This window comes from Aotus nancymaae, unplaced genomic scaffold, assembly GCF_030222135.1.
Source record: "Aotus nancymaae isolate 86718 unplaced genomic scaffold, 86718_ANA_hifiasm-v0.15.2.pri h1tg000077l, whole genome shotgun sequence".
Lineage (NCBI taxonomy): Eukaryota > Metazoa > Chordata > Mammalia > Primates > Aotidae > Aotus > Aotus nancymaae.
Genome location: NW_026988492.1, coordinates 5,635,537 through 5,657,276, shown reverse-complemented (window position 1 = coordinate 5,657,276; position 21,740 = coordinate 5,635,537). Strand labels below are relative to the sequence as shown.

The 21,740-nt window shown below is 48.4% G+C and overlaps 1 protein-coding gene across 6 annotated transcripts in view; it reads right to left on the bottom strand.

Annotated features, from left to right (window-relative positions):
* Positions 1-21,740, bottom strand: part of JCAD (junctional cadherin 5 associated) — a 100,748-nt gene that overhangs the window by 8,899 nt on the left and 70,109 nt on the right. For 4 of the 6 annotated variants that reach the window (XR_010339529.1, XR_001106348.2, XR_010339530.1 and 1 more), the window contains exon 3: positions 5,247-8,980. Coding sequence is in view for 2 of the 6 variants with exons in the window: in XM_012445705.2 (XP_012301128.2) it covers positions 5,247-8,980 (3,734 nt within the window). In the remaining 4 variants the exon portion in view is untranslated. Of the gene's footprint in view, positions 1-2,003; positions 2,368-5,246; positions 8,981-17,282; positions 17,379-21,740 lie in introns of those variants that run through there. The other 2 variants (XR_010339531.1, XM_012445706.3) reach the window with 2 other exon arrangements.

Here is a 21,740-nt window from a genome sequence, read left to right as displayed (position 1 = left end):
TGTCTCCTACACTTACAGTACTTCTCAATTTGTATGAGCCATATTTCAAGTGCCCAGTAGCTGTATATGACGAGGAGCTATGATATTGGACAGCACAGGTCTAGGGGACAGGGTGGTTACCTGGAGAATTAAGAATCCTGTTTCCTGTGGGATCCATTTCAGCTGAGGACAACACACTGAGGCCTACCTTAAAAGGTATTTCACCCATTAATGTCCCCGAAGATGTACTAACATCCAGCCTTCTAATGGAGTGATCTGGCATCCTGAAGCCTTCCCCCTTTCCTTCATTTCGGGCCTCACACAGATACCTCTTCTTTTTTCCCTTGACTCATATTAACAGGGTTTGCAACGAGGATGATGGAACCAGGAGGTTCTGTGCACGATGAGAGCCTGGGATGACACTTCTGAATTAGAGCCTAAGTCATCCAGCAAAGATGGGAGTCTGTGACCTGAACTGGCTTTGGGCTGTTAATTTCTTAACCAGAGGCACGAAAGACCACTAAAGACATGTGAGCTGAAATGACTTCATTTTAATCTAAAATAAAGACATTTGATGATGCAACATAGCTAATGAAGTTCTAGAAGGGGGTGTGCGTAGGGTGAGGTGGTACAGGTAGACACGGCATGGCCTTGTTCACAGTTCCAGCACACAGGCTGAATTTAAGTGGGCCACGGATTTGGAGCAATGAAGCAGTTCCAGCATGCTGGAGTCATGGGGGCAGCAGTGGGGTGTGGAGAGCGATGAGCAGTCTCATGTTTAAAATCATTAAATGCTTCAAAAGGAAAGCCAAGTCCAAGAGCTTATCGGTGACATGCCAGCAAGGCTATGGGGTCCCCTTCAGCTGAGGACAACACACTGAGGCCTACCCTAGAGGAACAGTGAAGGGACTGTTCTAACTTGTGAAGGAACAGTGAGTGGAGAGTGGACATCTGTCAACAGTTTTACTACCTCTATCATGTGACCTGCTCTCAAAACCAGTGGTTTTGAATATTGAGGCCTGGTGACCATCACATGAAAGGCCTATAAAGGGCCACCTGAGCCAAACAAATGTGAGAAATCGTCCCTAATGGTGCTCTCCCCTCCAATCACGGTCATGCACCACAGAACAACGTTTTGGTCAATGATGGGCCACATTTGACAGTGGTCCCGTAAGATGATAATGAAGCTGAAAAACTCCTATCATCTAGTGACGTCATAATGTCATAGTGCAATGAATATTAAACAAATGTGGTGTAGCCTAAGTGTACAGGGTTTATGAAGTCTACCGTAGTGTAGAGGAATTTTCTAGGCCTTCACATTCGGTCACCACTCACTGACTTGCCCAGAGCAACTTCCAGTCCTGCAAGCTCCATTCACGGTAAGTGCCCTATAAAAGTGGTCCTTTTTTTTGTTTTGTTTTGTTTTTGACAGAGTCTCGCTTTGTCACCAGGCTGCAGTGCAGTGGCTTGATCTCGGCTCACTGCAACTCTGCCTCCTGGGTTCAAGCAATTCTCCTGCCCCAGCCTCCCAAGTAGCTGGGACTGTAGGCACGCACCACCATGCCCAGCTAATTTTTGTATTTTTAGTAGAAACGGGGTTTCACCATGTTGGCCAGGATGGTCCCGATCTCTTGACTTTGTGATCTGCCCGACTCAGCCTCCCAAAGTGCTGGGATAACACTTATGAGCCACCACGCCCCACAGTCTTTCTTTTTTTATATTTTATACCATATTTTTACTGTGACTTTTCTTTCTTTTTTATTTTTAGATGGACTTTCATTCCTGTTGCTGAGGCTGGGGTGCAATGGCATGATCTCAGCTCTCTGCAACCTCTGCCTCGCAGGTTCAAGAGATTCTACTGCCTCAACCTCCCAAGTAGCTGGGATTATAGGTGCCCACCATTATACCCGACTAATTCTTGTATTTTTAGTAGAGACGGGGTTTCACCATGTTGGTCAGGCTGGTCTTGAACTCCTGACCTCAAGTGATCCGCCCGCCTTGGCCTCCCAAAGTGCTGGGATCACAGGCATGAGCCACCATGCCCGGCCTGTACCTTTTCTTTAGATGTGTTTAGATACACGAATGCTTACCATTGTGTTACAATTGCCTGCAGAATTCCATACAGTAACAGGCTGTACACGTTTACAGCCTGGGAGCAATATAGGCTCTATCATGGAGCCTGGGCGTGTGGTAGATTCTACCATCTCGGTTTGTGGACGTGCACTCTCTAAGGTGTTCACACAACGATGAAACTACTAACGATGCATTTCTCAGAGTGAGCCCCATCATTAAGCGACGCATGACTGTACTTGAAAGTGCCCCAGGAAGCTGTCACCGTGAGTAGCTCTCTGCCTGTAGATTTTTGGCCATTTTATTGTGTATTAGCAACTGTATCAGATGGAGAAGAGAAAAAAATAATTAAAATTTCTGCTTGTTAGTAGCAATGGTTAAAAAAAAAAAAGAGGTCACAAGGAAGGTGTTTTTAATAACTGGCTAAAATTAAAATGTGCACTACCTGGGTGTTTTCAGATACCTACCGGACCTTCTCATTCTAAATGGTCAAGCTAAAAATCAAGGAAGTGCTTTTCTGAACTGGAAATTTTGTCTTATCAAATACTCCCTGGACAGGGCACCATGGCTGAGGCAGGAGGATTGTATGAGGCCAAGAATTTAAGACCAGTCTGGGCAATGTGGCAAGACCTCATCTCTACAAATAACTAAAAAAAAAAAAAAAATAGCTGAGTATGGTGGTGCATGCCCGTAGTCCCAGTTACTGGGGAGGCTGAGGCAGGAGAATCACTTGAGCCTAGGAGTTTAAGGCTACAGTGAGCTACGATCATGCCACTGCACTCCAGCCTCGGCAACAGAGTGAGACTCTATCTCAAACAAAACAAAAAACCTCCCTGAAATAGGTATCCATGAACTGAGACACAGAAATATTTACCAACTGGTATTTTATTATAACAAGATTAATTTGTCTTATTTTAAACTCCTTACAATTCTCAGGAAGCCACAGAACTGAGAAAATCATCCTGATTTTATAGATGAAGAAACTTGCTTTAGAAGTCTACGACGAGTTTTAACTAGCCTTAAAGTCTAGTGGGCATATTTTTTGAGGAGGAAGGGGGACTGCAGAATAATTATGCTGAAGGCTATAATAAATCCCGACAGCTCAGAAAATGGGCAGGTAACGCTCTTTCCACCGTAATGGCAAAGCCTTCACATTCTCAGTATTCTCTACTACAGCAGAGCCCCAACTCGTCCATCTAGAGGATCCAAAGAGCCCCGACAAAGGATTATTTCAATCACGTATTTTGCATATGGAGCAGAGGAGCAACACGTGCTAACACCCCTAAGAATCCCACTATATTTGGGGAAAACTTGAAAGTGCTCATGTACACTTTTTGGTTCAATAGAAATCTCTGACTACTTCCAACTGAAATAACTGCTCTTTGCTATCTGCTTCAAAATTCTTGGGTTTCAAAACAGAAAACAGAAAGGGGTGGGAGGAGCAGAACCACCTGCTGGAGACTGGGAAGGAAAAAAGAAGGGCCCAGCTCAGGAGAGGGCATTCCCCTAACTCAACTTGTGGGGGCCAAGGTTTTCTTTTTACCCTTATTGTAAAACAGCTTAAACTCGGCCGGGCTCAGTAGCTCACACCTGTAATCCCAGCACTTTGGGAAGCCAAGGCAGGCAGGTCACCTAAGGTTAGGAGTTCAAGACCAGCTTGGCCAACACGGTGAAACCCAGTCTCTACTAAAAATACAAAACTAAGTCAGGCATGGTGGCAGGTGCCTGTAGTCCCAGTTACTTGGGAGGCTGAAGCAGGAGAATCACTCGAACCCAGGAGGCAGAGGTTGCAGGGAGCCGAGATGGCGCCACTGTACTCCAGTCTGAGTGACAGAGTGAGACTCTGTCTCAAAAAAAAAAAAAAAAGAAAGAAAGAAAGAAAGAAAAGAAAAGAAAGAAGGCTTGGACTAAATGACAGAAGGTCCCTTTCAGTCCATGGCTTATGATGTGGATCTTTTGACATTTATCTTTTGACATTTCTAGGATCTATAATTAATTGATTCCCAGGCTCTGAAGAAAATGCTTGAAACAGACATGCCAAGAATTCTCTGGACCTGTTTGTGTGAGAATTGAGATGGTGAAGTCATGATGGGGGGAAATCTCTGTCACTGTGGATGGGAACCTGCCTTGTGGTTTTATGTTATCAGAGGAGGCTCCAAAAACACATTAAGGTAAGACGATGGAGAGGACTCAAAGGAAGACACCTCACCTGAGTTTAGCAATTGAAACTTAGGGGACTTCAGAAACATGGTAGGTGGGTAAGTTTTCTGGGGGCTGGGGTGTTGAGAAAGTACAAACTGAATTTTGTCTAGCAAACGTTTTTACTGAAACCTGAAAGTTTCATGAACAGCATGACAGTGGAAAAGGGAAAAAAAATGGAAGGGCAAAGAATGGTGGAGGGTGCAAATGTAAGACAGCAGAATGGGAATGGTGGTTTATTCAATCAACTTGCTACGCCATCTTTTTTAGGTTGGTAAAGGGCACTGAGGGCTGTTAGGGTGAATGAATGCCTATGACTTGAGGAGGAGAGTAGAGAGTACATGTGCTGTGGTCTCCAGCGAGACTCACAGGGGCCTGCACCAAAGCTGGAACACTTTATTGATTTACCTTTTCACATCAAGAGGCTTGAAAGTTGTTTATGTAGACAACACATAGTGGTTTACATGCTTTCTCTAAAGATACATTCATTTAAAAGACACTGCAAGAGGCTGGGCATAGTGGCTCATGCCTATAATCCTAGCACTTTGGGAGGCCAAGGCAAGAGGATCACCTGAGCTCAGGAGTTCAAGACCAACCTGAGTAACATAGTGGGATCTTGTCTCTACAAAAAAAGTTAAAAAATTAGCTGGAGATGGTGGCGCACGCCTGTGGCCCCAACTACTCGGGAGGCTGAGGTGGGAGGATCACTTGAGCCCAGGAAGCAGTGGAGGTTGCAGTGAGCAGAGACTGTGCCACTCAACTCCCGCCTAGGCAACACAGTGAGATGCTATCTCAAAAAAATAAAACAAATGAAATACAATGCAAGATCTTGAATTTTAAAGATGGCGTCTGCATAATTCTTTGAAATTGAGGAATCTGATAAAACATTTCCCAGGGTCAACTTAATATGCAGACTTACATTATCCACCAACCTGGTATTTTTTAAATAAAGACTCCAAATGCATGCCGAGCTCCTGCCTGTCTGCCCAATTCCTCACCTGGGCACCAGAAGTCTTGATCCAGGCTCTTTTCCTTTTGTGCTGCTGGATGCTCCTTCTCTTCCTTAGAGACGCTGTCCTTGGAGATGGAGAGTGAGTGGCCCCCTCTCCAGGCCTGGTCCCCACCACCAGGAGACATGAGGTCTCCTGGGAGCCCAGCCTGGCCCCTCGTGGTGGCCTTCAGTTCTTCAGCCTCCTCCAGGCACTCAGCATTCCTGAAGCTCAGGAATCTCATCCGCGACACGGAACTCACCTCTTTCATTCTCATCAGGCGGTCAGCATCCGCTCTCCTAGGCGGGGAGGCTAGCTTCTCTTGTAAACTTTCGATCACTTTGGAAGGGCTTCTGAGTCTCTTTTCTGAGCCTGCCACACTTGGGGTTCCTTCTACAAAATGGAACAAAGTGGACCTGAAGGGTGGTTTTGCCTCCACATCCTTTTGTTCGAAGAACTTGGACTCTGAGGGGCTGGGCTCGGGCTCAGGGATGGGGGCTGTGCTGGTGACCACCCCGTCCACATCTGAGTCCTCAAAATCCTGAGGAGCCCGCTTGGCACTGTCCCTGTCCCCTACAAAGAGAGGGCTCTTGGTCCAGCCGCACTTCCGCCTGCCATAAAAGGAATCGGTGGACACCCTGGGGACAGCTGCCGGTGCTGGGCCAGATGGCGACTCTTCCTGGGGGGACTCTGGGGTGGAGGCACTTGCGTTGGGCTCAGCAGGCTGGTTCTGTCCTGCTCTCCGGGTGCCCGGCAGGAGGGACTCCACCGCCACCTCAATGCCCAGGATCCTTGCAGCCCTGGCTTGCAAGGACTCACCTGGGGGGATTTCTACCGCACTCGCTTCACCCAAAGACCCCTCTAGCTCGCTGGCACCCTGCTCTTGCTCAGGGGTGAGCCCCACAGACCGTAAGTCTGGAGCTGAGAGCCCTCGGTTCTTGTTAGACAGGGACAGCGGGAGCCCTGCGCCCCTCTCTCCACCACTGTCAACCTGCCGAGGGACCGCTTCGCTCGGTTTCACAGAGCTGAAAGCACTGGTGAATTTCTGACTTTTCTGGGGCTCCCTAGGTTCAGCTGGATAGGACAGGGGCACTGGTTTTGCGTCACTTGATCTTGAAGACATTCTCGTCACAGGAACTGGTGGGCTGCCTGCTAGCCCGTCCATTCCATTGCTAACCTCCGGGTGTCTCTTCTGTGCACTCGTGCTTCCATCTGCTGACCAGAAAGGTGCACCGCCACCGTCTTCCACGCGACAGCGGCCCGGGGATGGAGGCCAGGCGCGCGGGTGGCCAGGCCCCCACTCGTCACTCCAGCTCTCAGACTTACTCTCACCTCTTCCCGACCTGCACACGGGGCTCTCCGGCACCCACATCCTCGGCTGTGGCTCAACCCTCACTTCCGGGCTGTTTCCACGGAAGCCCACACTCTCCTGCTGCGGCTCCGCCTCACTTTCCTCACCGCCGCCGCTGCTGCTGCTGCTGCTTTCTTCCTCTTCCTGGAGCTCCTTGTTAAAACTTTCTAACTGACTGATCAAATCCCAGGGACGACGGCTGACCGGTTTCAGGAGAAACTGCCCGAAGAGTTGTTTACTGTTGCACGGGCCTGTGGGCTCCCCCTTCACCACCTCCCGCTTAGGCTCCGGGTGGCCTCCGAGCCTGTGGACATCCACGCAGGGCTGACTTCGGCCTGCTTTTGGCACCGGTGCCTGATCTACGGACAAGGAAGTCCTTGAGAAAGCACTGTTGCTGGATGGGCTGAGGGACCTGTGACCTCTCAGGTTACGGGCACTTGGCCTCTGTTTGTGGTCACCGTAAGGGAATGCCGCGTGCGTCTGAGCTTCGGAGGCAACAGGGTCCGAAACTTTTGGACTCAGGGGTGCATGACTTGACCCTTCCAGCTTTGCACCAGGGAGCAGCTGCGAGCTTTGGGGTTCCTCGGAGAAACTGGTTTGTGTTTGCTGATCCCTGTACCGGTGCCCTGGCCAAGAGCCAGAATGCTTGAGCTCTCTGTGCTTTGCAAGGTGGACGAATCTGAGGTCATTTGTTTGTCTGTCTTCTTCTGGTTCCCCCAGATCTTGTTTTTGGAACTCCGTTCGCCCCCCCATGCTTCCTGTGAGGGCCTGCAGCTCTAGGTCGGTGGAAGACATGCTCAGCAGACTCTGTTCTTGCAGAGCTGGGCTCTTATCAGACCCATTCTTTTGATCAGCGCTGGGCTTTAAGTCATTGTTGTCCATATCTCTATCTGGCAGATGTGATTCTGATTTCACTGGGATAGAAACCAAACAAAATATAGTCTCGTTCATTTTTTTCTTTGAACTTTTCTTGGTGCGGCTCCCAGTTTCGAACTTTTTGAGCTTGGTTTGAGTTTCACAGGTGCTCTCGCCCTGGGAGTATGGGGAGGAAACTTGCCTTGCGGCATGCCCATGCTGGCCGCCTCTCACGTCAGGCCACTGTCCCCTCGCCACACGGCGGTCTCTCTGGTTGAGGAGGCCACTGTTTTCCCCATCCCCAGGGAGCTGGCCCCACAGCCACTGGGGGCTGGGATTGGCCAAGACTGGGCCCCTCTCATCCCCTGACGGGGGTATCAGGCTCTGTGGATTCCAGGTAGCACCATCAGCCTGCATTCCTCCATGAGCCGGCTCTTGGGCAGTGACAGGACTGGAGTTATATGATTTATCGTCAAGTTTTATATCTTCACAGAAACCCTGGGGCTGAGCTAGTTTAAAATGTCGTAACCGTGGATCATCAAAGGGAATGTACTGAACGAAGCCGTCGTAGGCAGTGACAGGTCGGGGGTGTGCAGGGAGCCCCTGAGGCGAGCAGGGGCTGGCACCATACTCATTCCCAGTTCCAGGGGGGCCTGAAGGAGGCTGACCGCTGGCCCCGGCCTTCTCGGTTGGAGACTGCTGTTGGCTGTGACTGCCGCACACATTTACGGGCGCCGTGTCTTCTAAGTAGGGGTTTGGGATGTTCTGTGGGGGTGATCTGTATGAGGGCGGAGGCACGTACACTGGAGGTTCCAACCCCGGGTCTGACAGGCAGAGCTCGTGCCTGGGGACATAGGCATCCGTCTGCTGGCTGTCCTGAGAGTCACTGCTGTCTGCTCCTCCCCTAGATTGCTGGTGTGAGCCATAAGATGGGGGCTTGAGAGGCCTCCCAAACTTAGGCCGGGGAAATGGGGCCGAGCAGCCACCCTTCTCAGAATTCCTCGTGGAGTCCAGATTTGGTGCACAAGTGGGAGGATACGGTGGCATTTTAGGTGGATGCCTGTCATGTAATGGAATGGGAATTTCCGTGCAACCCAGGCTCTCGGGGGAAAGGACTTTAGGCAGTGAGCGGGATTTCCCTTTGTTCTGAAAATTCAACGCGTGTTCCCCTTGAATGAATGGGTACAGGTCTTGAAACAGTCTCTCCCCATCCCCATCAGACATCTGCCTCCCTAATTTCCGTGGCTGGCTCCAGCTTTCCAGGCTGACATTCTGCCACTTGGCAGGAGCTGACATTCTCAACTCTTCTTCCCAAACTGCCTTCTTCATCACATGCTCTGACCTTCCTCCAACTTCCCATGGACCCTCCCTCATGTGGACAGGCAGGCTGTGGGCTTGGGCCATGACTCTGGCCTCCAGGTCTTCACGACCCCTCGGCTTCTGGTTCCTGGCTGCCTGCCGTCCTCTTCTCCTCTGGGCTTGGTCGTTACCAGTCGGGGGATGAGAGGACCATGCTGAGGTGGGATGATTATAAAACCTACAAAGCAAAGAGGCACACACGTTAGGCACAGAAGGAACATGGCTTCATCTGCTTCTGTGACTGGCGTTCAAAGTCAAACTCAGGTCAGCAACTTTGAAAACTTGGTTCCCAGCCACAGTACTTGCCAGCTTTAAAGAAAACATATCCCATTAATTATGGTTGGAAGACAGCCATGTGTTTTGGCATCAAGGGCCAAGAAGGGGCAGCGGTGGGCGGCCCACAAGAATACACGGATGTTGGGTGTACTCCAGAGATGTCAACGTCCTTATAAACTTTAAAATGCCCAAGTGGGGGACCGGGCACTGTGGCTTATGCCTATAATCCCAACACTATGGGAGGCCAAGGTGGGAGACTGTCTTGAGGTCAGGAGTCCGAGAACAGCCTGTGCAACAGTAAGACCCTGTCTCTACATAAAATTTAAAAATTAGCCTGGCTTGGTATTGCCTACCTGACTCAGCAACTCCAGAGGATGAGGGAGAACTGCTTAAGCCCAGGAGTTCGAGGCTGTGGTGAGCTGTGATCGCGCCACTGCATTCCAGCCCAGGCAACAGAGTGAGACCCTGCCTCGTGAGAACAGAGATGCCTGAGGGAACACAGGTTAACCCTGCAGCAGTGCTTCTCAAGATGTGGTCCTGGACCACTTGGAGCACACTCTCACTCAGTCCAGATATCCTGTGCAATCTCTGGGAGGCAATCTAGGAACCTGCTTTTAACAACATTGCTTTTCAGCAGAGGTTCTGAAACTCTAGCGAGAGTCAGAGTCACCGAGTCCTGGAACTGGCAAGACATCGAGTCCTGGAACTGGCAAGACACAGATTCTCATCTGGCGGGTCTGGGTGGGGGCTCCGTAATCTGCAAGTTCCCAGGTGATGCTGAGGCTGCTGGTCCCAGGGCCTTACTCTGGGAACCATCATTGCTGGTGGCTGTTCACCGTGACTGCAGATTAGAATCCAGGAGGACTTCAAAAACCCAGACGCCAGGCAGGATCCTAGACACATTACATTACAATCTTAGATCTGTGGGTGGTAAATGAGGGGGAGGCAGCCAGGCATCTGAGCTTCTCCGAGTGTCCCCAGGGATTCCCAGTGTGCAGCCAAGACTGAGAAAGATGTCTCTCGCAGAGTCCCCTCACCTCTCTGACGGGAAGCATCACCCAGTGGGCTTGTAAAATATACACATTACCAAGTCTCTCCCTCTGAAAGTTCAGATTTGGCAGGTCTGGGTTAGGGCCCAGGCATTTGTATTTATATTTTTATTTACATATTTATTTTTGAGACAGGGTCTCACTCTATCACCCCGGCTGGGTGCAGTGGTGTAAACATGGCTCACCAGAGCCTCTAACTCCCGGGCTCAAGCAATCTTTCCACTTCAGCCTCCCAAGTAGCTGGGACTGAATACAGGCACGCCACCATGCCTTGCTAGTTTTTAAGATGTTTTTGTGGAAATGGGGTCTTGCTATGTTGTCCAGTCTGGCCTTGATCTCCTGGCCTCATGAAATCCTCCTACCTTAGCCTCCTAATGTGTTGGGATTACAGACATGAAGCACCATGCCTGGCCCATCTGTATATTTTCTTTTTTTGAGACTTGAGTATCACTCTATTGCCCAGGCTGGAGTGCAGTGGCACAATCTCAGCTCACTGTAACCTCTGTCTCTTGGGTGCAAGCAATTCTTGTGCCTCAGCCTCCCGAGTACCTGGATTATAGGCGCCTGCCACTACATCCAGCTAATTGTTGTATTTTTAGTAGAGACAGGGTTTCATCATGTTAACCAGGCTGGTCTTGAACTCCTGACCTCAAGTCATTCTCCCACCTCAGCCTCCCAAAGTGCTAGGATTATAGGAGTGAGCCACTGCACTGGGCCCTATGTGTATTTTTAACAAACACTTCAGAGGATTCTTTTCCTCAATTTTGGGAAACACTGTTAGGGCTCACATTGAGCACTGTTAGGGCTCACATTAGGGGAAGAGGGGAGCCCTGTTCAAGGGGCGAAACTCTCCGCAAGGCAGTAAATGGTAGTATCAAATGCAGGGTGCTGTTCACTACTGGGCCACACATTAGCATTTCCTTGTGAGTCTTTAAAAGATACCAATGCCCAGGGCCCATCTCCAAATATTTGGATGTAACTGGTCTAATGAGGAGCCAGAATATTTCAAAATCTGCCAAATGACTCTAGCATGCCTCCAGAGTTTAGAATCACAGTCTAGCACAACCAAAAGAAAGTATCTGAAGAACACTGTTATTCAGCTTAATGTGTGGAAATATGAAGCTACTACCTATGAATGATCAGAGACTAGGGCCATATAATACGGAAAAAACCATTAACTGGAAGGAAGTTCAGGGGACTCAACAGTTTTGATTCACCATGGGTGAGGCTGACATTGAAAAATGTTTCAAGTCTAAGATAGCTGCTTGCTTTTTAAATTATTAAAGCAATGTATTCATTGTTGAAAATGAATGTTGGAAGAATACAAAAAATTACAAAAAACAAAAATTGCTTATAATCTTTCTACTCAGAGATAGTTACTTTGATGCATATCTTCTTGCCTATGTGTGTGTCAGCATGTGAATTTTTGAACAGCCTGAGTATTCTACTAGGTATCTGGTGTTATGCGAACATTTCCCGACACTTGTAGCACCAACAGCAGCAGCCGCTTACCCGGTGGTTGCTGTGTGCTAGGTCCATGCCACGCGCTTTCTGCATACTAACTCATTTAAGCTTCACCAACATCCTTCCGAGGCAGAAGCTACTGTCATTCCCATTCTACAGAGGCGGAAGCTGAGTCCCAGGTGTTAAGTAACTTGCTTAATACTAACATTTGCTGGACACCATGCATAGTGCTAAGCCTGCCAAGTGAATTATTTCATTTTGACATTACGATTACCACTATGTCCCCCTTTTACAGATAAGAAAATTGAGGCATAGGTAGGTTAAATGATTTCCTCACATTACACAGCTTGCAAGGATTTGAGCAAGAGTTCTAATCCAAGAAGTGTGAACCTAAAGCGCATCCCTTAACCCCGGGTTTTACTTCTTCCAGCATAATGAAAACCCCTCAGGTGCTTAATGTTCACGGACGAATTATATTCCATCACACACGTGATTTACTTAACCCTTTACAACACTGACATTGATGTGGGTTCTATTCTAAAACAGTTTGGACACACTACTGTACACAAACATGTGATGCAGGTCTCAGATCATTTAGAGTAAATCCTTAGAAAAGAAGTGAGTAGATCGCGTGGGATGTTGTGTTATGCATATTGTCAATCTGACCTTAGATAAACCATCAAATTTATAGTCCCTCCTGCAGTGCAGAGAAGAGCTAGCCTTGCTGAACATTTTCTTTTTCTGTTCTTTTTTTTTTGTTTGAGACAGAGTCTCGCTCTGTTGCCAAGCTGAAGTGCAGTGCAACCCCCACCTTGCGGGTTCAAGCGATTCTCCTGATTCAGCCTTCTGAGTAGCTGGGACTACAGGTGCGCGCCACCACGCTAGGCTAATTTTTTGTATTTTTAGTAGAGATGGGGTTTCACTGTGTTAGCCAGGATGGTCTCGATCTCCTGACTTCGTGATCCACTTGCCTTGGCCTCCCAAAGTGCTGGGATTACAGGTGTGAGCCATCGCACTCGGCCGCTGATCCTAGTTACTATAACGATTTTTCCCCATAACTTCTCATTTCTTTTATTGCATTACGTTTATTTGCATTTCTTTGATTACTAATGAGGTCACTTTCTTTTTCTCCATGTGCTCAAATGTTATTACACATTTTGGGATTTCAAATGATTCAGGCAACACAGTCTGCTTTTCAGCTGGTGGCACAGCAGAGTGAACACAACATGAAACCAGGACGTGCGAGGCTACCCGCTCTATACAGCAACAGTACGTGAAGCCTGGTAACAGTCCCTGCGGAGACTGGGCTGCAGGAGCGCCCTTCACCTCAGAGAGGCAGAAGGCTGTGGGCAGGAGCCTCTGGCAAAAACTTTGATTTTTATTGCTACTATTCTTATTTTGGAATTACCTCTTTGCCTTAAAAGGTAGGGATGGCCTCTCAAATTCTGTATCTAAGGCCGGGTGCTATGACTCACGCCTGTAATCTCAGCAGGCTGAGGTGGGTGGATCACCTGAGGTCAGGAGTTTGAGACCAACCTTGGCAACATAGTGAAACCACGTCTCTACTGAAAATACAAAAATCAGCCGGGTGTGTTGGCGGGCACCTGTAATCCCAGCTACCCAGGAGGCTGAGGTGGGGAAAATCGCTTGAACCCAGGAGGCGGAGGTTGCAGTGAACTGAGACCGCACCACTGCACTCCAGCCTGGGCAACAGAGCAAGACTCCATCTCAAAAAAAAAAAACAAAAAAAACCCAGGCGTGGTGGCTCATGCCTGTAATCCCTGTACTTTGGGAGGCCGAGGTGGGACCAGCCTGGCCAACATGGTGAAACCCCGTCTCTACTAAAACTGCAAAAATTAGCTGAGTGTGGTGGCAGGTGCCTGTAATCCCAGCTACTCAGGAAGCTGAGGCAGGAGAATCATTTGAACCCAGGAGGCAGAGGTTGCGGCGAGCTGAGATCGCACTATTGCACTCTAGCCTGGGTGACACGGCAAGACTCTGTCTTAAAAAAAAAAAAAAAAATTCTGTCTCCACTCCTACCCACTGATGACTTGTTAGGCAGCCACTTACAGCAAAGCTTAGTTACGGGCTGGAAAAGTAGAAACTTCCAAAATCAATCTGAGGTAAGACATTTGCCACTGAGCAGCCTCTGCTTCTGTGTTGAAAACCTGTACGTGGTGTAAGCTGCCTTAACACCAGGCACAGTAGTAGGAGGTCACAATTTCTGTGTGGCTTTTGTTGTCATTGAAATTCGGTTTTGAGCATTTGGGTTCTGAACGCTGACTAGAGCGCTTTCTGGTGAGGTTCTATAAGGATTAGTCATTTTGGAAGCCATCGCCACTGGCCCTCCTGCACACCCCCTTCTTTCCTCCCTCCCTCCCACCCCACTTCAGAGAGCCAGGATTCCAGCTCCAGAAGCCACAGAGTCTTCCCTTGGGGACTCCCGTGTGACCGCCCATCAGTAGCCTGAGAAATGCTATAGAAAAAAAAGCACTGAAAAGTCTTCAGCACCTACTGTCTACAGGCTCTCAGATGCTATAGAAAATCCAAGGGCAAGACTTAAAAATGACAACTTAATAAGGCATTACAATTGTTACACCCCACTGTGAAAGCCTATTAAGAAATCATGAGGAAGTATGTGGCTGGGACTTTGCATCAAAAACAATCTACCCTCTCACCTCTGCTCTTAGGCTCATGGTGAGTGGGCTTTTATTAAGCACGGTTCTCATTCCTGACAGTCCTGTGAAGGCTTTCCTGGAATGCCTGACTTTAGGGAGGAAATCGTACCCTGTGGCTTTGACGCATTTTCTCAATTGATATTCAGGTTCCACGGTATGCTTAGAGAAAGAGCTAAAATGCTAAGGTGCTACTTGTGCAAGCACACACCATGAGCATAATCAGAAGACAGATGAAAAACGACAGAAATGGGACGAGAAGATAAACAGCCCGTCACTTCCTACGGAGGGAGTGTGGTTTTCTTCTCTACCCAAAATGTCACATTATCACTTTGACTTTGTCAAAACCGCCATATATAACAGACCAAAATGGCTGAGAAGTTTGGGTTAAACTTCCTTCTGTTTGCACAAGGTGCCAAAATTCCAATTTAATTAAAATACAGGTCATCTGGGAAATCTTAAATTATCTGTTTTACAACGCTGTCCACAGGACATAGAAAACTCTAAACCATCTAATTAATAAACATCTATTTTGTACCTAGTACGGGGCAAGCTCTGACAGGTGCAAGTGGGCCCCCTTGGGGATCGCTCTGGTAGATTTCTCCTTCAGACAAGTTAGCAAGAATGGCTCTTCTTTTTTTTATTATTTTTTTATCTTTTACAGACAGGGTTTCACCATGTTGGCCAGGATGGTCTCGATCGCTTGACCTCGTGATCCACCCACCTTGGCCTCCCAAAGTGCTGGGATTACAGTCGTGAGCCACCGCGCCCGGCAAGAATGGCTCTTCTACTAGCTTCACTATAGGACGCCCATCACTAGCTAAAATGTGCACTGCTGCATATGGTTTCAAAGCCAAAAATATGTTTTCTGATATGTTTAAGGAAATGAGATCAAATTTTTCTTTTTAGAAAAATGAAACAATCTAAAAGACATTAACAATGGCACTTTTTAGAAAACATGCTGAACACATTAACACAGGGTGGGAAAAAGATAAGAAAAGCAAAGTAGAATGTGATCACCCAGAAAAACTGAGTCCACGAGTTCAATGGGACAAGTGGGGGCTTTAGACAGAATTCCTGGGCGAATGGGACGGAGATGAGACAGAAGTTACCCTTGCTGACAGCCCCATGTCTAATCTCAGGAGAGACGAGGCCAATGAAACAGCCGTAGCAACTGCTTGGGAAATATCTAGAATATAATCATGTAAAAAACAACATGTCTAACCAAAAATGAGCAAATCTACTCATTGCATATGCAGCAGCAGCTAATTATGAGAAAAATTAGGAGACAGTTCTGTTTGTTCATATGAATCCTTCTCAACCACAATGGAAAATGATACCCTTGTTTTAAAAAGTGAAAGTCTCCTTAGAATAGCAACATTTGGGCTGGGCACAGTGGCTAATGCCTGTAATCCCAGCACTTTGGGAGGCTGAAGTGGACAGATCACCTGAGGTCCGGGGTTCGAGACCCGACTGACCACCATGGTGAAACCCTGTCTCTACTAAAAATACAAAAAATTAGCTGGGCGCAGTAGCGGGCGCCTGTAATCCTAGCTACTTGAGAAACTAAGGCAGGAGAATGGCTTGAACCCAGGAGGTAGAGGTGGCAGTGAGCTGAGATCAAGTCACTGCACTCCAGCCTGGGTGGGACAGATCGAGATTCCATCTCAAAAAAAAAAAAAAAAAAGTAACCATTGGCTCACATTCTCCATCTTCTCAGTGGCCTCCAAAGTCCTCATGAGCCACACTGACTTGTTATCACCTGGGCAGCTACAGCCTGGCACTGGGCCTGATACCCAAGAGACGGGATGGATGTGTGGTTTAACTTATGAAATCAGCTAGAGGCTTGCTGCCCGCCTGATGAACTTGGGGGTTCTGTGGGAAGTGGGAGAGAGAGTTATCCTTCCCTCCTTCATGAACAAAATCCTGAGGCTGGTCTTTCTGTGGGGGCCCTCAAAGTCCAGTCGGTTGTGCTTTGCTGTGGTCGTTGGGGTGGGGCTGGGGAGGCCCCACTAAAGCCATGCCTTTGTCTAGCAATACCTTCCTGGTCCCCAAATCTGCATTCTAGCAGATGCCTGCTGCTTTCCATCACTTTCCAACCCTAGTGGCATGTTCTGGACCAGTGGATGGTCACAGCACGTTGGCCTAGCCTGTTCCTTCAAAAGCCACTCCCCTTCCGGAGGGGTCTGTAGCTAGGCATTGGTATCTAGATACAGAAACTGAGCACCAAGGCTGTAGGTCTCACTGAAAGAGCCAGGAGCAGCCTTCTTCCCCAGTTGGGAGAAGGGGCTTTGGGCATCTCTTTAGAGTGACTCATATTCACCAACCCTGGTGTCAGGTGCCTGACATGCTTCTGTGATGGCCAGAATTTGCTGTGAAAGCTCTCCGGGTCTGGAAGCCTGCAATTTCATTTTTCGGCACGCCTCAGTCTATTCAGTAGACCACCCTGTGCAAATATCCCTCTGACACAGGGTAACAAGTGGGTTAATTTGGGAAAGGGGGAATCTGGGGTCTGGAGAAGATGAAGACTGAAGTATAGAGGTTAGCATGAAATTAAAGGTCAGTCAGAAAAGAGAAAACTGCTCTGAAAACATAATGGATGAACATCACTCTTCAGCAAAGTTCAATCTGAGCAAGAATTGTAGGTTGCGCTGGCAGAATTGTAACTAGAAAATCCACAAACGCCCAGTCGGACTGCTAATGCATTGTCAGGCCTGCTTTTTATGATGTTGCAATGAATGACTCTAGATGACAGACAGGACAGATTCAGTTAAAACATAAAGTACCCGGTGGACTATTTCCGGAGGTTACAGTTTTGTTATTTTTTAAAAAATCCATAAACATAATAATGGGTCTGAAAGAGGAAGCATAACAAATTTTAGGACTTAGAAGTGATGCTAAATTTGGACATACGAAGAAGGGGCATAGGAAAGCAATTCAAAGGCCCTCGAGTTATCACGGTGCACAGAGGAAATTAAGTAGGAGGCGTTTTGGAAAGGAACCCACTGATATTGACCTGGATGGAAGCCCTTGAAGTCACAGTTCCTCCACAGCATGGGCTTTGAACTCCTGTGCTTGGGTCTGGCTTCCACAAAGATGACCTCAGAATGGAAAAAAAAAAAAATGTTGCAAGCCATCACCACTATAGTGCCAACCTGCCCAGCCACAAAACCATAATATTTTTAAGACTCTGATTGCTAGAAAGGGACACAAATTGCTCTTTTGTGGTTGCCAGCAGGTTTCTGAATTGTATTTGGGCTGGGACTTCAGGAGGCTTTTGATTTTGCAAGGTCTAGTGAAGAACTTTTATACATGCAAGGCCAGTCGAAGACTGCGCTCCACAGGCCCTGCCCCCGGGAATGGGGTTTGGGGTTGTTGCTTCCTTTTCATAAATTAGTAAATTCACAACTGGTGCTGATGTGAAGGGTGGAGCCAGCTTAGAAAATGTCATGGCAAGTCTAGCAGTGTGTCTTTTTAATGCACGTAACAAAATCAAGTGCTGGGAGAGCACTTGTGGAAGGGGGTATCTCATTGATGTGGACCACTGACAAACCTGCAGGTAGAGGAGATGGCAGACCCGGCCCAGAGGCTCATATCTGTAATCCCAGCACTTTGAGAGGCTGAGGCAGGAGGACTGCTTGAGCCCAGGAGTTAGAGACCAGCCTGGCTAACATAAGGAGACCCTGTCTCTACAAAAAAAACTAAAAAAAATTTAGCTAGATGTGGTGGTGAGTGCCTGTGGTCCTAGCTACTCGAGAGGATGAGGTGGGAGGATAGCTTGAGCTTGGAAGGTCAAGGCTGCAGTGAGCTGAGATGGCGCCAGTGCACTCCAGCCTGGGCGACAGAGAGAGACCCTGTCTCAAAAACAAAAAACAAAAAGAAAACAAAAGAAAGGACAAAAAGGAGAAAGAGGAGAGAGAAGCAGGATGGAGAAAGGGATAAGAATGAAGGAAGAAGGGCTTAAGGTCCATGTGGAAGGGAAGGAAAATAACGAGGAGAACAGGAAGGTGGAGCTGGTGAGGGCTCCCGGGGTGGCCGCCAGCTGTGTGCACTAGTGTCCTGGATGAAGAGCATGAGAACCTCTCACTGTGAGTCAGGGCAGCTCTGAACCACATCCTTCCTGCAATGGCACTTCTGAGGGACGAAAGCTGGGTCACAAACCCCTAATCTCTGACTCACACCAGTTATTTAAATGAGCCCACTCCTTTTACTGATTATCATGGCAAGGATGCCTGCCTTCTAATTTAAACGCAACACTAGGTGGCCCTTACTCTGCGACAGCCTCCCTACAGGGCCATATGCTGACACTCCTCCCACGCTGGGGTTCCGCTGATAGAGGACCCTGTCCCTCCACATCAATGAGCATCCCGGGAGCATCCCAGGGCCTCCAGGAAGCCACCCCTAAGGGTGTCTTCACAGGCAGGGACAGGAAGCACTAGAGAAATAGTTCCCCACCCAAGTGACCAGGCAAAGTCCTGGTGACTGCGCTCAGGGCAAACACCGTTCCCTCCTACAATGTGCGGCCCTTCCCACCTGACATCTGGACAGCCAGACTGGCCTCAACTTCTGATACCTCATGTGCACTGCAGGGACAGAAGCCTCCCTTTTGAGTTTTCTGGGAGGGATGAAATGAGATAATACATGCAAAGTGTTATTCATCACTTTCTTGTGGATTTCCTAACTTGAGGAAGGAAAGGTACAGATGGAGAGAAGTAGACTGAGAAGACACTGTCTGTGGCTGGGCCTGGGGAGGCCGATGAACCTGTGGCCGACACCCAAAGATGGCTGCCCAGGGTCATCAGAACAGTCAAGGCTTGGGGTGCCTGCCGGGGGGTGGCTCTGGCTTCTCACCGTACCAACAGGGAGCAGTGTTGCAATGTTTCCAAGAGAATGTGAGCAGCTGCCCTGGGCACTGGAGGGCGGCGTGGGTTTAAAGGCCAACACCGTGCCTGTCCAGCGGAACAGTGTCTGCAGCGTCCTTAACTGCCCCTGCCTCTGATGCTTCATCTGTACTGCAGGGACCGACTAAGCTTTCCTTTTTGAGTATTCTGAGAGGAATGAGATAATATATTCAGAGTGTTTAGCACAGTGTCTAACACATAAGAAGCCCTGGTTTCATTTAGTATACACTCAATTAAAGTACATTCTCCATGGAGTAGGTTATCTTGAAGCTCTATTTGCTTGATGACCTGGAGCAGGGGTTGCAGGCGGCGCACAGGAAAGGGTGAAGAACCGAGCGTCTGTCTGAAGGTGATGATTATTTCAGGTCAGTACTGTCTTTGTCTAAGTTGTAATCAACAGGCCTTCACAATGCCAGGAAAAAGTGACACAGCTGACTGTCATCACAAGACGCTGCTCCTCCTGGAGACGGCTGGTCTCTGAGGAAGAAGCTACACCCATTTCCACCACAGGGATGCAGAGCAAACCAACATTTCACTTATGAAAACAAGGCAGGAAGAGAAGCCCTGATCCATCATCTGTCTTGCGTATCTAGCAGGTAAGGCAGATTATTTCAGTATTTTCTCTTTGGTAAGAGCATGTCAGATATTGCCTTCACCAGTGCGAGCCAGAGCGCCACCACAGACACGGAAGGACCAGCCTCTTTCTCATTTGCCTTTTTCTCGCACCACTCTTGCTTTCATGTATTCATTCATTTATTCAATGAATATTTACGGAGTGTTCTCGGTGCCTCTGACCCATGGTTCTTCAGAAGCCAAGATGAGGGTTGTGAGGCAGGGAAGGCGGTCAGTAGGGGTGGGTTCCTGAGAGCTGGAAGGGCCCTGCTGCTGGGTCTCTGGTGATGACACCCTAGGGAGGCCGCCTAAAGGCCCCCAGGCCCACAGCAGTTGCACAGCAGCTGCCAGCGACACCCAGTCCGCACCCTGTCCTTCGTCGAGAATGCAGAGGCACAGCCATTCTCGAGGCACAGCGACTGGACCTGAAGACCCACTCAGGTCTCTTTTGAACCCACGGGTCACATTCCCACCCTCATTTCCTAGCTCTTAGACTCATCCAGTTCTCTAGCTGAAGGCAGAATTCCACGTGAATGGCTCTCCTCTTGGGGATGGTGTGACCACCAAGATGCATGAGGCCCTCGGCGGTGCCGCCGCTGAATCGTCCCTGTCACTCCAGAAGCCTGAGCCTCCTCGTCACTGCACTTCCAGAAGCTCACGATAAAGGACACAACCTGCTTTCTAGCGGGGAAACTGGTGCTGGTAAAAGTCACATGGGGCACACGTCGGAGAGGGGACCAGTGCCCAGGCCCTTCTGGAAGGTTCCACACTTACGAATGAGACCAAGGAGAAGGTCATACAGAAGACACTGGGGGAAGAGGCAGCCTGGGTCTTCCTGGTGTTCATGAGCAAGCCAGCTCAAGAAAGACAGACTCGGCCCCATGGCGAGGTCAAATACCAACAGTTAATGCTTAGGATGGGAAACCAGCGGTGAGACGGCAAATCGTGTTTGGATGTGTAAGTTTGTAAAACAAAGAGGAACATAGAAACAGATGTTAAAATTGAAGCATTCTCTGTTTTTGGAAAACGCTTATAAGCAGGATATGATTTAAGAGAAGCTTTAAAAGGCCCTGAAAATGAACTGTTTACCATACCCAGTAGCACTATCTAGAATGGATGTTTACTGATCAGATAGAAACCTCCCAAGATGAGGGCCCCAGACCGCCACATCAGAGACTCTCCCTAGGTCGCTAAGTCTCTCATTAGTTAAGACTGCTGCAGATGACAGGAGATAATTACAAGTTATTCTCATGGATAACTAACACAAAAATCTTACCAGAATTCCTGGGGCTATGCAGAGGAGAGCCAATTATGGTGTAACTTTCAGCTTCAAACTTCTGCTATGTTAAGTGTATTTTACAGCTTCCTCTGATTATAATATTTCAAAGGAAACACATTAAGGAAACCCTGAGTGCCTGATAACAGCCTTTTACATATTTTAATGGTCGTTAAGTATTATTTAGTTTTGGCTACTTGTATTTTAAGCATGTAGTTTCCTCCATGTGTAGATAACACAGTTTTTCCTCTTTGCCCACTTCCTGTGTGTGTGTGTGTGTGTGTGTGTGTATGTGTGTGTATGTGTCAGCAGGCAAGTTTTGGATATGGCCTGTGGGTCTTTTCCTGGACCACATAAGTGACTTCTATGCAAAGCCTATAGCCAGCTTCATCGCTACAGTCTGTTAACTGAGACCATTCAGGAGTGGGCTAGCATCTAGATGAGCTTTCCATGAGGTCAATGACTTAAAAGGGGGAAAATGTCAAGTCTTTGGTGTTACTTGTCAAATGGTCTCTGAAGAGAACATGTTTTGGGGTACACGGGCAGTCCCTGTGGCCTGGAAACTGTCCTCACCCCCAGCCCCTGCAGTGGGGAAAGCTCAGGCATTCCCTTCTCCCCATCCGACCTCCCTCTCCTTGTCCAGCCCTCCCCTCTGATCGGAGGAGGCAGACACCCTAACCCAGAT